We start from the raw sequence: 16,284 nt of genomic DNA, 5'->3' as shown, positions 1-16,284 counted from the left end.
TCACAGAGCAGGGCAGTGCAGAATGCTGTAACCTAGTTTCTGCCTACCATCCGAGCCTCTGCAATTCATCCTGTGTAACCATGTTCTAGTCTAGTGATCCTCAAACCTTTAAGTTTCAGGCATAAACATTCTGATAGAGCCTTTTGGGACAAGTAGGATCTCAACCTATCTCTGCCCTCATCTCCTTGCTTATCCTTATAGCTAAAATTATTTTTATTTAACTTAGCTCTTCAACAAATTTTACTATGAAAATACTTTATGCTTTCTAAGTATAAGGACTTAAATCATTTTTAATATGGTTTTTAGAATCACAGGCTGCCCACCTCCCCTTTTGGAGATTCACAATCAAGTGCTTCCAGTTTTTCTCCAGTGTGCTGTGGGTTTTTTCCCCTCAGTATCCTTGCAGACTATATTACTTCTGCATGGAATGCTCTGCCCTTCTATGTGGCCAAGTGAATACCTACTTACCCTTTAGAATTCAGCCCCAGTGATATCGTGTCCATGAGGCTTTTTTTCCCAGCCCTTTGCTTCTGCTCCCTTAATCTTGCCCTCCCATGTTATCACATTGCTTTATAGTTCTTTTCCTTATGAGTTGGTGAACTCTATATTTAAAAAATTTATACATAATTCTTAATGAATGGCGGCCATTGGTAATTTTTTTTTTTAATTAATAAGAGACACGATTCTAAGTGCCGAACTCTGCGCAGAAGAGTGGCTGCTACTGGATTCCAAACTGCCATGCCCTCTACACCAGTGGTTGACAAGGCAACCTCAGAGTAAAGTATTATTCAGATTTAGAACCTGAGAAAACAAGAACTTCCTCTTCAGTAGCTGGGACCTTCTATTTTGCCTTTTGACTTTTGTGAACCACTTGGGTCTCTCACTGGTTCGTACAGTTATGGGGGTATTACTGGGTGCTCTTTGTATAACTTTTCCATTCCCCACACAATTGGAGAATAATTTGTAGGCCATAACAGCTATAATATGCTTTTTACGCTAGTGTATTACTAAACAACACATTTTTGTATGTGTTAGAGCCTACTAAGTAAATTCTGTTTCACTTAGAATGAAGTAACTTAAAGATACCAAATACTCCACATAAGGAAAGTACTTCTAATTTACTCATCAACAACTATTATGTGCCTGCTACATGCTAGGTGTTGTCCTAGGCACCGAAGATATATAGCTTTGTAAAACACTCTCTTTCAGTATTTGTATTCTCATTGAGGAAATTAACACACTTTAAGGAATAAATGTATAGCATGTTAAGTAATGAGTGCTATGAAGAATAAAGCAGTATAAGGGGCTTGTGTGACTCTGGAAAGGAGTGCTATTTTATTTAAGGTGGTTGGGAAGGCATCTCTAAGCACCTATCTACTTTAGCATTTGTGTCTTCAAATTCTACCCCTTTGGTTAAATACCTTGCACATTCAGTACATTTATAAACTTCCTCTTTTTTTATAGAAGTTCTGAAACTAAGGAGTGAGTCACTATGTAAGACCTTGTCATTTTTATGACATAGGATTTCTTTACAGTATGGGCTTTACTAATGGGTAAAGTCATGGGCTTTACTAAAGGTCTTGGTGTGTTTATTACACTTGGAGTTTCTCTTTTGAATTCTCTGGTATTTACTAAAACTTAAACTCCGTTAAAGCATTTTTCATAATCCTTAAATTTGTATAGTTATTTCCCAGAATGAATTTTCAGATGTCATCTAGGCTTTGGGATTTAGTTAAAGGCCTGTCGTCTTTGTGCATTTATAGGATTTATGTCTTCTTTGCTGCATTTACGGGATTTCTGGCTTCTGTGATTTTATTGCTGATTAAGGTGTAAATCATGACTAAAGACTATCCCTTCTTCCTTTGCATACAGTCAATTGAGGTGGGAGTCATGGCTAAAATCCCACAATAAAATGACCTTCCTACCTTTACAATCCCGCTGTGAATTCTGTGATGTTCATTAATGTGGGAGCTGTATTTAAAGGCATTCTCAGATTCATTTTAATGGCATTTTTTAAAACCCACCTGTTAGTTATAGACTTTTTACTTTTCTTTCTCTACCTTTCAGGGTTCCTTTTCTGGCTCCTATAAGGATACCCTATCTGCCACAGAATCCAGGATTGTATAGTTCTCTAGTATCACTTGTATTATGTTTTTAACAATATGAGATGTTATGAAAGTATTACATAAAAATAAATTTAATGTATCCACAATTAAAGTATGTGTTATGTATTCATGTTGGTGTTCTTTGCCGATTTTTGTTTTTCTACTTCTAGTGAAAATTTTCAAGTTAAAATGTTTTGGAGCATTTAAATTTTTAAAAAATAAAACCATGTTCCCATATTAGTATCGTTTGTTATATCTGGGTGTTGTGTCAGAATGAAAACTTTTATCATCTCATTTATTATTGATGTCTAAATATTATTTCTTATGGTCCTAATAATTTTCAGACAGGATAGCATGGTGGTTAGGAATATGAACTCTGGAGCCAGAGACCTGAGGCTAAATCCCAGCCCTGTCATTTCCTAGCTGTGGGACTATCTAAATTACTTAACCCGTCTATGCTTTAATGTCTTATTTAACACAGGAATAATAATAGTGCTTACCTAACAGGTTATTGAAGATTAAATGTGTTAATGTTCAAAAGACTTAGTTCAGTGTCTAGCACATGGTAAGAGATCAAAGAGTCAGTTATTACTATTATTTTCCTAATGTCTAGTTCTGTGTGTCAGCATACCTTGTTCATCATGCTGAAAAATATAATATTCACCTATCAGCCAGAATAATTGAATGATAAACTCTTGTTCTGCCCAGTGAGCAGTTCTTACTCCCCTGTTCTCAGTTCAAGTGGCGCTGGCCATTCCAAATGGGGAGCAGGTTTCAGAGAAGAAATCGTGGCTAGATAGGCATCTCAAATGTTTGTTATAGGTATAGCAGGAAGAAAACATAATTTTCAGAAAAATTTCAGGCCCAACCTCTAATGTTTATATAACCACTGTATACCAACTGATATATTTACCAATAAGCTTGATTGACTTTGCTTCTGGTACCTTTTGGTCACACTCCTAACTCACAAGTCAGATATATTTATTGAAATATTAGTCATCTATTATATATACCCTATTTAAAAACATTTCTCTAAACCGTGATAAATTCACATAATTGAGTAGTATGTAGCCATAAAAAGCAAAGAGGAATATTTCTGTATAATACTATGGGGTGGTCTTAGTGAAAAACATGATATTTAGTATTGTTGAAGGAAATATAAATATATAATCTTGTTGCTTATATTTTAAAAAGCACCCCAAACTTAAGTTACGTATGGTGGGATGGGAGGTGGTGGAGGTGAGAGGAACCAGTTGGCGGGGACCAAGTTGGAAGTTCTACTTTGAATATACCTTGAATTTTGTACATTTTCCTTTGGAACCATGTATTATATTTTTATAAAGCAAGGTGTCATCAAAATTAAAGAAAAGTAACCTCTAAAAATCCGAAGCAAAATGAAACAATGATCTGCTTCATGTATCAAGTTGGTGGCTTAAATACATAATAACATTTCAATTATCTATAAAACAGTAATTTTTCTGCACATCCCTAGTGGGATATCCCCAAGGACAAAAAACCGGAAAGAAACTCCTCAATTATATTAATAACTACGCTAAAGTAATTAGAAATAAGAATTTTCAGTGTGAGAGAAGAGACACTTATGAAAGTAAGCAAATGTTCTTTAATTCTAAATTTGGGAAATAACAGTATGAACTCATATTTTCTCTTTATATAAAGAACACTAAATAATGTCCAAATATCATTTCCCATTAAAATGAACCAGGGCTCCCTGGAGATAAGGCTGATTCCAGATCCTGGGCAAGGTAATTAAATGGTTGATGAGGGACAATTTTTTTTAATTCAACTAATAAAAGGAATAATAAAATGAGTAATATTTTGAAATTTGTAAATATTGCTGATAACTGCTAATCCTTGAGGTAAAAAGCTCATGAGGAATTACATAATGAATGGATCAGGCTTTTGAAACCAATAATCAATTTGAAAATTAAGAATGACTTGTGGCTCACAGTCTACATACACAATACTACCTATGCAATATTTACAAAACCAACCTAAATTTGATCAAACCTGGGACAGAGGAATGTTTCGAAGGCACCATTAGCATGCCACAAAGAAAGCCTGTACTGTGGTTCTTCTGAGAGTCTGGAAAGACCAACCTCATTTCTTTAACAAATTGCAAGAGAAAATAAAGGAGGGGGAACCAATAAAATGAAAAAGTTTTGCGGATATGTCATCCAAATGCAACATGTGGATCTTGTCTGAGTCATGATTCAAACCAAATGTAAAAATTATTTTCGAGGCAGATGGGCAAGTTAAACACTGACCAGATATTTGGTGATTTTACAGAAAATTGTTTAGGTTCAATAAATGGTACAGTGCTTATGTTTCTTAAAAGTTACCTTATTTTTAGAGACATACTGAGATATTTAGGGATGTTTGAGATTTGCTTAAAAATAATCCAGATTTTGGGATGTGTGTATTAGGTAGAGATAGGCAAGATTGACCACGTGTTGCTAAGTGTTGAATCTTATCTAGTGGTTCATTATACTATTCATTTTCCTATATATATTCAAAAAAATTCCACAATAATTATTCTAACCTATTCATTTACAAATATTCACATTTCTTTGTAAGAGCTGAGAACCATTTCACTACTTCATACCTGAACTGGTATTTTTTCTTGTCCAAGTTTTTCTTGCTCCTAGAGAGGAATGAGAAATACTGTATGGTTAATCAATTCATGGCTCTTTTTCTCATCCAGATAGCCTCACAGAACTAAGCATGCAATTGGATTGGTTATTCAACTCTAGCAATAGCATGCAAGAAAAATAATGAAACTTTAAATTCAGTTGTTACAGAACCTCATTTATTGGGTTTTATTGGATTTCTGTTATTTCACATCTAGATCCCCAGATACTTTCGAAGTGTAAATTCAAGCCAATAAGCATTATGGGTCTAGGTTAGGCATTAAGCACTTTGCTATATATGACATATATGCATATATATATGTATATATATGTGTATATATCTATATATGTATATAACAAAAGTAGAAATGAATATGTTGTGGCATATATATATCTATTTGTATATGTATACACTATGTACATGTGTTCCCTATAGCCTATCACGATCTTTAAAGACATTAATAGTTTTATAAAGTTTTAGATCCAGTCTTATACTTATTGCATGATGTAACATAATGCTGCCTTGCTCTTTATCGAATAATCCTAAAGGTTTTAAATTATATACTAATTACAACATTAGATTGAAGTGGTGTTCCTGTAAGGAACAGAGAGATCTAGTTTCTGAGCAGTGTTCTTTGGATTAGAGTAAGTGAGGTAATCTGTTTGAAAAAGACTGACACATAGTATAAATAAATATACGTGTCTTTCCTAATAGAGACCATGCCTGTTTCAGTGTAACATAACCTTGTAATGTGGGCTATGTTACAGTTTCTTAAAGCGTTTTGAAACTAAAGCTGGACAAAGGGAATAAAATGGGTATGTTCTGAGAGAGAAACTCACAAGTGGGATTTCAGCAATACCGTATCTGGTTTCTCTTCTCATTCTAGCTGTTTTTTGCTGCCCTTTTATGAGATGGATACATTCAGCAATTTTAAAAATACTTATATTTTTATATAGTGGACCTAGACTCATTTTGGTACAAGGTCCTTTATGATTGGGCTTCTGACCGCCTCTTTAATCTCAATTTTTGTTAAGCTCCTTAAAAAACAAACAAACAAAAAACGGTAAATTGGAAACTGAAATACCAGCAACCAAAAAAGAACCTCCACACCTAGTATGGCTGTGCCGAGAAGGAGGCACTGGGATATTAAACCCAGGATAATAACACAGGGCCATCTATTAAATAAGTAGGAGTCGCCTCGTAGGTAAGGTGGAAATGGGCCTCAGACAGAGGGAAAATCTTGGGTGAAGTAACGACGTTATAATGGAACAAGAGATTTCATAGCAACGGGCGAAGTTAGTATGGCAGAGGTTGAGGCTTGAAGTGAAGGCGCAGGGATGGTTGGCCGGAGCTTCTCGAGCGGCTCGGAACCACACGCACTGGGACACTACTCCTCTCCCTTCCCGGCTCCAGAGGCGGAACCGCTGGGAGTGGCGGACCAGGCCGACAGGGGGCAGGCCGCGGCGGGGCGACGGACTGGCCCCGGAGGCGGACGCGTCGGCGTGAGCGTGCGGCACGTCACGTGCGGCGCCAGCGGCCATGGCGGGAAGCGAACCACGCAGCGGAGGCGTCTCCCCTCAGCCGCACCACAGCGACTGGGGCCGCTTGGAGGCGGCCATCCTCAGCGGCTGGAGGAACTTCTGGCAGTCGGTGGGCAAGGAGCGGGCAGCGCGGAGCACGTCCCGAGAGGAGGCGGATGAAGAGGCCAGTACTCTAACACGGCTGCCGGTGAGCGTCGGCGGCCGCCGCGGAGAACCAAGCGGCCGGGCGGGGAGGGGCGCCTCGCCTAGGCGACCTCTGGGGGTATGGGGGCTTCTCAGCGTCCCTGTCTGTGTCTGGCCTCGTCCCTATAGCTTTCTGGGCAGTGTCATCACCTGGGAGCCACAGTGGACCAGGCCTTGACCTCGTGCTCCGCAACTAGGTCACTGTCAGATTTTCTAGAACAGGTTTTGGTACTAGGGATACCCTGAACGTCAGGTTGAGTTAAGGAGACCATTCCAGACTTTCTTATTAGTTTGGAAAAGAAGCATCCTGTGTTCTCAGCACCTTTCATACCAGCTCAATGTACCGAAACACGTGGTAGTCACTAGAAACATTCGCTATTATATTAGCGTTTCTATACTTAGAGTAACAAAACTTCTACTCTTGAAAATAAATGGCCAAGTTACAAGTGCCTCAAGTTACAACAGGCCACAAGTATCATACACATTATTTATTGTTAAAGTTTTCAGGTAGGTTGGAAAATGGAAAGAGGATCTTAGACATTATTAAAATTCTGTATCTCAACTGGACTATTGACACCTACCTCTGACGTCCATCAGAAATTGAAAACTGCAATGTCTCCAAGCTTCTTCCTATTGCATAGGTCCTTTGAAATAATTTAATAGGTTTTATAAAGGAACTCAGATGACAAATTTACTCTTTGATTTGATCTAATGATAAAATCAGAAGTTTGTCCATGTAATAAAGTTTTATTTTAAAGAATAAATTATTTCCTTAAGTAATTTACTCAAATGGTGTGGCAAAATATCCATGAGAAAAAATTAAACGTTATTTTGCTTGAAAAATGCGAGAACAATGGTTGAGTTTTCAGGAATGTTTCAGTGTGTCAAAAATTAAGTGTTCAGTTATGATTCTCTCCTGACAGCAGGAAAATAACTTCAGAATGATAGATTTAATCATTAAAATACTATTAAGTTGATCTTTGGTTATCTAGTGTAATAATTCTTTGTTAATTTTGTATTTTATAATAGATTTAATTAAGAAGACTGTTCAGTTGACCTTTGGTTTCCTAGTATGATAATTTTTTGTAATTCTTGAAATTTTTTTCTAAGATATATTATTCATCTCTTTTATCTACTTGCTGATTTCCTCTGTTTCAGATTGACGTACAGCTGTATATTTTGTCATTTCTTTCACCTCACGATCTGTGTCAGTTGGGAAGTACAAGTCATTATTGGAATGAAACTGTACGAGATCCAATTCTATGGAGATATTTTTTGTTGCGAGATCTTCCTTCTTGGTCTTCTGTTGACTGGAAGTCTCTTCCTGATCTAGAAATCTTAAAAAAGCCTATATCTGAGGTCACTGATGGCACATCTTTTGACTACATGGCAGTGTAAGTATCTAGTTTTATAAATTAAAGATTTTAAATTTTGCTATTATAAGTCAATAGTCCTGCTACTAATTTGTTTCATAGATTTTGGAGCTTTTTTTTTTAAATCGAGGGTAAAGTTAAATAACTTCCTTCATGGAATACTTTCAGCTTTCACATTTTGTTATTTCCCTGTAATGCCTAACTAGAGTATTTGAATAAATATAGTTTGTATGTCAAGAAGTGAAATTCTTAAAAATTTCATTATCTTTAGAAAATTTGTCACTTTTTAAAAATAGTAATACTTTTTCATATCCAAAAAGGACTGGCCAGAGATCAGAAAGCAAAGAAAAACATTTTCTAGGTTCTGGGAAATGAGATTTTATTATTACCCCAAACTATTGATATTTCAAATATGTGAGAGAATTAATGTTACTGAGCTACTAGATTCTATGAGGGTTGCTTTATGTATATTTATTTAAACCTTACCCAATAGGATGGTATTATCCATGGAATTGAGGTTCACCGTGGGTTATGGATTTGCCTAAGGCCATATAGTTCACCATGGGTTGTGGATTTGCCTAAGGCCATATAGTTCATAAGGGGCCATTCAAATTGGAACCCCATCATGCTACCTTAGAAATATATAACATCATTGGATATGAATTTAACCTGCTTTATTGAGAGCCCCGAATTTAAGGCATTACAAAAAAGATTTTAAAATATTTCTGCTTAAGTTAAGAACTGTTTTGCTGTGCTAGACTTGGTAGCTATGGAGGATTTTTTCTCATATTTTATTTAAGCTATTCAGAACCTTTCCTTATTCCAATCCAGATGCCATTACATTAAGCCTTGTGAGATTGCTTGATTAAAATGCACATGATATGCTCTTAATTTCAACAAGTGCTATGGTAGTCTCATTTGCGGGGTGCTACCTCTACATCATTCTACAACCAGCCATAGCATTAAGTATATCGGATGCTGTGGAACCAGATTTTCCCCAGGGATAGTAGTAATTATAGTAACTACCTTTTGTGTTCATATAAATTATTTCTTATCCTTACAACCCCGGGTTGATTACTATTGCTCAAATAATGCAGTTGAAAAAACTGAAGTTAGACTAAAAGTGGCTTATATAATTATTTAAAGTAGTGAGGCTTGGCCAGATCTATATTGCTTCAAAATTGATGTTCTTGAATTATTCATAAAGAAAGATGATTATGTTGTTAGGTTAGTAATTTTCTTAACCAGATTGGTTTAGTTAAAGGGCATTAGATTTTATTTTGATTTGGGTAACTGTGTTTTAATTTTTGATAACATGTAGAATTGCTAGTTTAGAAATTGATAGCTATTGAAAGAAACTCGGTTGTTTCTTTTATATGATTCTTAATTTGCCATGTTATCTGTAAGGAATATTTGAGCTTCCCTATATATTTAAAACTTATTGAACTGTTAACATTTGAGGTTGTTAATAGGAGTACCTAAAAGATTTGGTTATATTGGTGGCCTTAGTAATTTTTTTTTTAACCTCTATGGACATTAATGCTATCTGTATAGTTTATCTTTAGTGCAGTGTTTCTCAGTCTTGGCACTGTTGACATTTTGGACCAGATGTTATGGGAACTGTCCTGTGCATTGTAGGATGTTTCATAGTATCCATGGCCTCTCTCCACTAGATGCCAGTAGCACTACTCTACTATCTCCTTGTTGTGATGACAAAAATGTCTACAGATACTGCCAAATATTCCTTGGGGTGGGTTGGATGGAGCAAGCAAAATCTCCAATTGAGAATCACTGCTCTAGGTAGTAAATTTTAACCATTGAAACAAATGTTAGACCAAATGTTCCATGAGAGAATCTAAATGAAAGATTAGAAAGTAAGTCACCACTTCCTGGGGAAGATGCTCAGTTTTTGGACCACTACTACTCCCATAGTGCCTTGTTCTTTTTCCTTGTCACGGTACTTGGCATACATATTAAAATGATGTTTGTCCTCCGTTACCCTCAAAAAGGATTGAGATTATATAAATTATTATATCCCTTGTGTCTAGCAAGTTTTCACATTATATGTTGTTGAATGAATAACTGGCTTAGTAAGTTTTTTTCTGTGTTAATTTTCTAATTGTGACAATTTTATACAGCTATAAAATGTGCTGTCCATACACAAGAAGATCCTTGAAATCTAGCCGTCCTATGTATGGAGCTGTCACCTCATTTTTACACTCTTTGATCATCCAGAATGAACCACGATTTGCTATGTTTGGACCAGGTTTGGAAGAATTGAATACATCTTTGGTGTTGAGCTTGATGTCTTCAGAGGAACTTTGCCCAACAGCTGGTTTGCCTCAGAGGCAGATTGATGGTAATGTTTATGTTACTCTACAGTACCTAATAATTCAACACTTTGAGTTTGATGCTAATGTTAAATAGAAAACCATTTTTAATTAACTCTGTTGTATTGAAATACAGTAATTTGGTAAATGGGAGCCCCCAGGTCCCAGTGGACTGAAAGAATTAATTTACTTTTTATAAAAGGTAAGCTTCCTCTTATTTCTTCAAGTTTATGTAATCCAGAATATAAGATATGGAAAAGTAAGTTATATGTTGCCAAGATAGTATATTTTTACAGTATTTACCGTATTTTAAAAGAATGTTAATAGCAAAACCATTTAGCATTTATTGTGTGCATAGTACTTGCATATACTGTATATTGAAATTTCAGAAACTAAATTATTTTCCCCTTCTTTGGGAAAAAAAAAAAAGACAACAACCATGTAGTTAGTTGGTAAGTAGGATATGTAATAAATATAAATAACAGTATAGTCTGGCTTATACTTTACTTATTCATTTATTGAGAGCACCTATTAGATGCTAGAGATGCAGAGATTTAAAACAAAGAACATCAAAAATCTTTGTCTGCCCTGAAGATACTTGGTGTAGGTGAGGGCAGCGACAAGTGTACAGGTGATTAGAATATGGCATCATTAGCTCCTGGGTATAAAGATAAGGGTCAAAGAAGGCCCCACATTGAAGAGGATGCCTCACATAAGTCATTAGGATGAGTAGGAGTAGGCAATCAAAAAAAAAAAAAGGGTAAAAGTATTCTAGGCAGTGAGAACTACATTTCTGCAAGCACAAAGCTCTGAGTGTGCATGGCACACTTGAAGTAGCTCTGTGTGTCTGTAGTGGGGCTAGATGACAAGATACTTATATACCATGCTTATGCCTTTGGAAGCTGTTGAAGTATTTTCAGCAGAGGAGGGAGATGATCAAGATTGAATTTTAGAAAGATCACTTCAACTCCTGAATGGGAAATTGGTTAGAAGGAGCTATAAAGACATGACGACTCATAAAGAAACTCTTATAGTATTGTGATTAAAAATATATATATATATGGAATTGACTGAATGTGTAGTAGTAGTAGTAAGGATAACTCTAGGTTGCTGGTGTGGTTTTCATACTGGATAATAGTGCTATTCACTAGGATAAGGAAACACAGGAGGAGAAGAGAAACTTGAGGGATCTGTATAGGGAGAGTGACAGCCACTCTCTGGAAAGCGTTGACTTTGATAATGCTGAGAGATACGAGTAGAGATGCCCACTATGAGCAATCCACTTGAACGAAAGCTCCTTTAGAGCAGGAATCTTGTCAGCTTTATTCTTAGCTCTATCTGAATGCCATACACATAGGAGGCACTCAATATATGTTTGATGAATGAATGAACAAAATTACTTTATGAATTACTTTGTGCATCCAGATTTCAAGAGCAAAATCTGGGCTAGAAATCAAGATTTGGGAATCGTATGGAATCCACATGGACTTGGAAGTTTCTGAGGATAGAGAGAAAGATTGTGAACCAGGTGTTGAAAGTTTCATTGAATGTTTGGAGGAAGGAATTATCAAAGGGAGATTTACAAATGACAAAGTCAAGGAAGGGGAGATGGTAGTGTATCTGAATGGTATGGGTGTCTCAGTGAGATGGGAGATTTTCAAGAGGGTTGGTCAGTAATAGTTAAGACATAGCAGTGGGGAGTAAAGAGAACATTTACGTCTTTATCCTGAGATGTGAGAAAATATGCAGCCTTGTTACTTGAGAGTCTACTGCAAGAAAAGTAGCACCTAGGGACAGGTCGGTTTCAGGTAAGGCCATGAGGTAGAAGGAATGCTTCAAAAAGAGATTGGGAATATGGAGAAATTTGCTGATTACAAAATTGCAGTTTCATTCTCTAGACAGCAGCTGGAGTGATTGTTAGAAAATGCCAATCTAATTATGCTTCAAACCTTGCAAGACCAGGGAAGAATAGAGGGAAAGGTCATTGGCAAGGTGGTGCAGAACAGCATGGAGATCACATTGGGCTGAGGTTAGATGTGTTGAGAGGGTAATCTCTGGAAGTTAAATGGACAAAAACAAAGATCATGATAGAATTTGTTTCTGTGATCTCTTTAGAGGGTTTGTGCACCAGGCCTGGTGGCCAGAAGACTCAGGTCATTTTGGTATTCTTGCAGTACCAGCCAACAAGATCTCTGTATATGTGTTGCCTGGAATGGTGACATGAGATGGCATGGCACAGCTTATTTGCACAACTGTATTGGTTATAATTCAGGGATTAAGATGAGGTAAATAGAGGCCATATTATTTAATGTTTTGTTTGTCTGAAAAGCAATGGTTTTGAAGGGAAGAGACCTAATTGAATAGGCATTTTTAAGCAATCTCTCCAGCTGCTGTCAGAAAAATCATAGTAGAGAGCAAAAGTGGATGTAAGAGACTGGTCAGAAGTAATTACAGAAGTCCAGGTGAGGGATAATAATGATTTAGATTAAAAGGTGGGAGGATGGAGAGAAGTGGACAGATATAAGAGAATATTTATATAGCAAAAAGAAGTAGAGCCATGGAAGAAGAAAAGGATCTTTCCAAGAGACAAGAGGAGAATCAGCCCCTGGGTGTTAACACAGCCAAAGGAAGAAAGAAGTTTAGAAAGAAGGATAAATAACAATGTCGAATGATTCTGATCTAAAGTAGTAAGAAGCTAGTACTGTTTAGCACCTGTTATCTACCAGTCACTCTTAATAGGAGTTTTACATAAGTAATCTTCTTTAATGCTTACAATAATTCTAAGAATTATGTTATTACTATATTTTCATGACAAAATTGAGGCTCACAAAAAACATGGTTATATGTGACAAATTCAAGATTCTAACTTGTCTAATTTTAAATTTTAGTATCTGGCACATTTCCTCAGTTTTTTAAATTGCCATTTGGTGACTCCCCATCAGTTTAAAAATGGCTTTTCAGGGAGAGGAAAAAAAAACATTTCATTAAATGTATACATGGAATATAAGACTAATGAGAAACAAAAATGTGAAAATGAGTCTTAGTCCTGAGGATAAATAGTAATGGCTGTTATGATGTATAACTCCTACTGATAAAATTAATGATGATCTTGATGATGAAATGAAGAGAAATGTTATAAACTTAGTAGTAGTTTGTTCTTTATGTTTTTCTTATTATGTGAATGAAAATTGCAGACAGCATCTTTTTTACAATGCAAACATTTCATTTTATTCCCAAGCTATATATATAACTTGTCAGAATTTTTTGTTTGCTTTTTTTGCTTACACTGGGTAATTTTTTTTTTCATTTTGATCTTTTGCTGTCTTTATTAATGACTTGTTTTGATAACTGTAATTTTCTCCTTTAGGTATTGGATCAGGAGTCAGTTTTCAGTTGAACAACCAACATAAATTCAACATTCTGATATTATATTCAACTACCAGGTAAGACTACCTACTTGATGACTTATGTGAGACATCAAGACTTCATTTTGAAATGAAAGCATTTCAAAAATGAAGGATGGAGCCTGTTATGTATCTGTCGATGTTTAATATTTACATTTTTCTTATAGAAAGGAAAGAGATAGAGCAAGAGAAGAGCATACAAGTGCAGTTAACAAGATGTTTAGTCTACAGAATGAAGGGGATGATCAACAAGGAAGCCGGTACAGTGTAATTCCACAAATTCAGAAGGTGTGTGAAGTTGTTGATGGGTTCATCTATGTTGCAAATGCTGAAGCTCATAAAAGTAAGCATTCTCTTATTTTCTTTTTAAACACACTTTCTTTGTAAAGCAAATGAGAAAGTATGTTTTTAGGCTTTACTGTGGCTTCTTAAGAACATAATGGTTAATTTTATCAATGTGATTCTATGACCATTACTGTAAATAGTGAGTTCTTAAACCTAGATGTGCATTAGGATCACCTGGGTAGCTTGTTAAAAACACAGCTGCTTGGTTCTTACCCTGGTGAATTATGATCCATAGATTTGGATTGTGTCTTGGGCATCTGTTTTTTTTAACCATTACCTTCAGAATTCTGATGCATAACAAAGTTTGACACTATAACTGCATGGTATTTTTTTGTTGTATCCTTCTGCACTTTTCCTATTGCTGTTTTGTCTGCTTCTGGCCCTATGCAAATAATTTATGCAAATAACTGAAAAACTTTACCTTTGTTTGAATTATTCCAGATAGTAGAGAGATATTTGGGGGCAGAGTATTTAATAAGTATTTAAGAACACTCTCCATATATTCTGAATAATTGCCATTCACAGTGCTACATAGGTACGAAATCAAAATATTATTGGGCCAATGTCAGTGTTGTAATTTCCTCCTCAAATCCCTGTTAACAGGGCATAAATATATAATATTGTTCTCACTCAGAACTAGCAGCCCATTGCTGAATGGCCTAACAGAAGAGGCATTCCCATTTCTGGGAGTAAATCCTCTTTACCTCAGTTTCTGCTCTTCTTCTACATAAAATATCTACCATTAAATTAGAAATTATGAGACACGCAAGAAAAATCAAAATGAAATGACCCGTTGTTAAGAGATAAAGCAGTTAGTGGAACCAGACCCAGAGATCACCTGGATGCTTACAATCTCAGAAAGGGACATTAAAATTAACTATGATTAATATGTTAAAAGATCTAGTGGAAAAGGTAGACAATATGTGTGAATGGATAGAAATTTTTGGCAGAAAGAAGATATGAAAGAGATGGGAATGCTAAATATGAAAAATATAATAGGTGAACAGTTCCTTCAATGGACTTAGCAGCCAAGGAAATGTTCAGTGAACCCGAAGATAGATCAGTTGAAATTATCCAAATTAACACAAACAGGAAAAAGAGTAGGAGTTGGGGAAACAGAGCATCCAAGAGCCAGGGGAACCTATCAAATGATCTAATTCAGAGGTCGGCAGACTTATTTCTTAAAGAAGTTAAGTATTGTAGGCATATGAGCCATGTGATCTCTCAAAGTTACTCAGCTCTGCTGTTATAGTGCAAAAGTAGCCATAGATAATTTGTAAATAATTGGGCATGGGTGTTTTTCAAAAAAAATTTATTTATAAAAACAGAGTTGCAGAATGTGGTATGCCCACCCCCGGCCTAACATATATATATGTGTTAGAATTCCAAAATACGAAGGGAGTAAGAACAGGGGAGAAGGAAATTTTGAACAGATAATGGCCAAAATTACTTCAAAATTTCTGAAAAACAAGCCACAGATCCAAGATGCTCAGAGAACTCCAAACCTGATAAATAAAATGCATTTAGATACATCATAGCCAAACTGATGAAAACCAAAGATAAGGAGAATTTCTTGAAGGCAGCCAAAGTAAAAGGAAATAAACATATAGAGGGCCAAAGATAAGAGCAGAGACTTCTAAGCTAGAAGGCAATGAAGAGAAATCTTTGCAGTATTACAAAGGTCGGGGAAACCTTACATCCAAGGACTTTCAAACTTCGGTATGCATCAGAATTCTGAAGGTGATGGTTAAAAAAAACAGATGCCTAAGACACAAATAAATCTTTCAAAAATGAAGACAAAATCAAGACTTTTTCAGACAAACAAAACCAGAGAAAATTCATAATCAGCAGATTTGTGCTACAAGAAATATTAAAGGAGCAGGCAGGAGAATATGATTCTAGATGGAAAATTACATCTACAAAAAGAAGTGAACTCTGGAATGGAAACAGTATAGCTATATATAAAAGATTTTTTTCTAATTTTAATGTCCTTATTATGTAAAAGAAAATAGTAACAGTATATTGTTGATATATTTTAAATTAAAACATGCTAAAAATACAGCACAGCATGGAAGGGAGGAGATGGAAATAAACTATTATAAGATTCTACATGTGAAATTATATAAAATTATTTAAAAGTACTTTGTAAATCCTTGAGCAGCCATTAAAATGTAGCAGAGGTATAATTTAATAAGCCAGTAGTGAAGATAAAATGGAATAATTAAAAACCTCAATCCAAGAGAAGACAGGAAAAGAGAGAAAAAAGAACAAAGAACAGAAGAACAAGTCCAAATCCAAGAAGTATATGATAGATTTAAATGTACCATGTTGATAATTACATTAAATGTTTGTTT

At 35.6% G+C, this 16,284-nt stretch overlaps 1 protein-coding gene across 21 annotated transcripts in view; it reads left to right on the top strand.

Moving 5' to 3' along the window:
• Window positions 1-6,243: 6,243 nt before the first annotated feature.
• FBXO4 (F-box protein 4) overlaps window positions 6,244-16,284 on the top strand; it is a 394,712-nt gene continuing 384,671 nt past the window's right edge. For 6 of the 21 annotated variants that reach the window (XM_039842573.1, XM_039842574.1, XM_039842571.1 and 3 more), the window contains exons 1-5: window positions 6,256-6,482; window positions 7,637-7,872; window positions 9,990-10,210; window positions 13,549-13,624; window positions 13,753-13,928. In XM_039842573.1, the coding sequence (XP_039698507.1) occupies window positions 6,294-6,482; window positions 7,637-7,872; window positions 9,990-10,210; window positions 13,549-13,624; window positions 13,753-13,928 (898 nt within the window). In that variant the 5' untranslated portion in view covers window positions 6,256-6,293. Of the gene's footprint in view, window positions 6,483-7,636; window positions 7,873-9,989; window positions 10,211-13,548; window positions 13,625-13,752; window positions 13,929-16,284 lie in introns of all 21 variants that reach the window. The other 15 variants (XM_039842577.1, XM_039842579.1, XM_039842578.1 and 12 more) reach the window with 6 other exon arrangements.

Source organism: Pteropus medius, unplaced genomic scaffold (genome assembly GCF_902729225.1).
Source record: "Pteropus medius unplaced genomic scaffold, Ma_sr-lr_union100, whole genome shotgun sequence".
In the NCBI taxonomy this organism is placed as follows: domain Eukaryota; kingdom Metazoa; phylum Chordata; class Mammalia; order Chiroptera; family Pteropodidae; genus Pteropus; species Pteropus medius.
The sequence above is the reverse complement of the archived record's forward strand: the minus strand, read 5'-3'. Positions and strand labels throughout refer to the sequence as shown.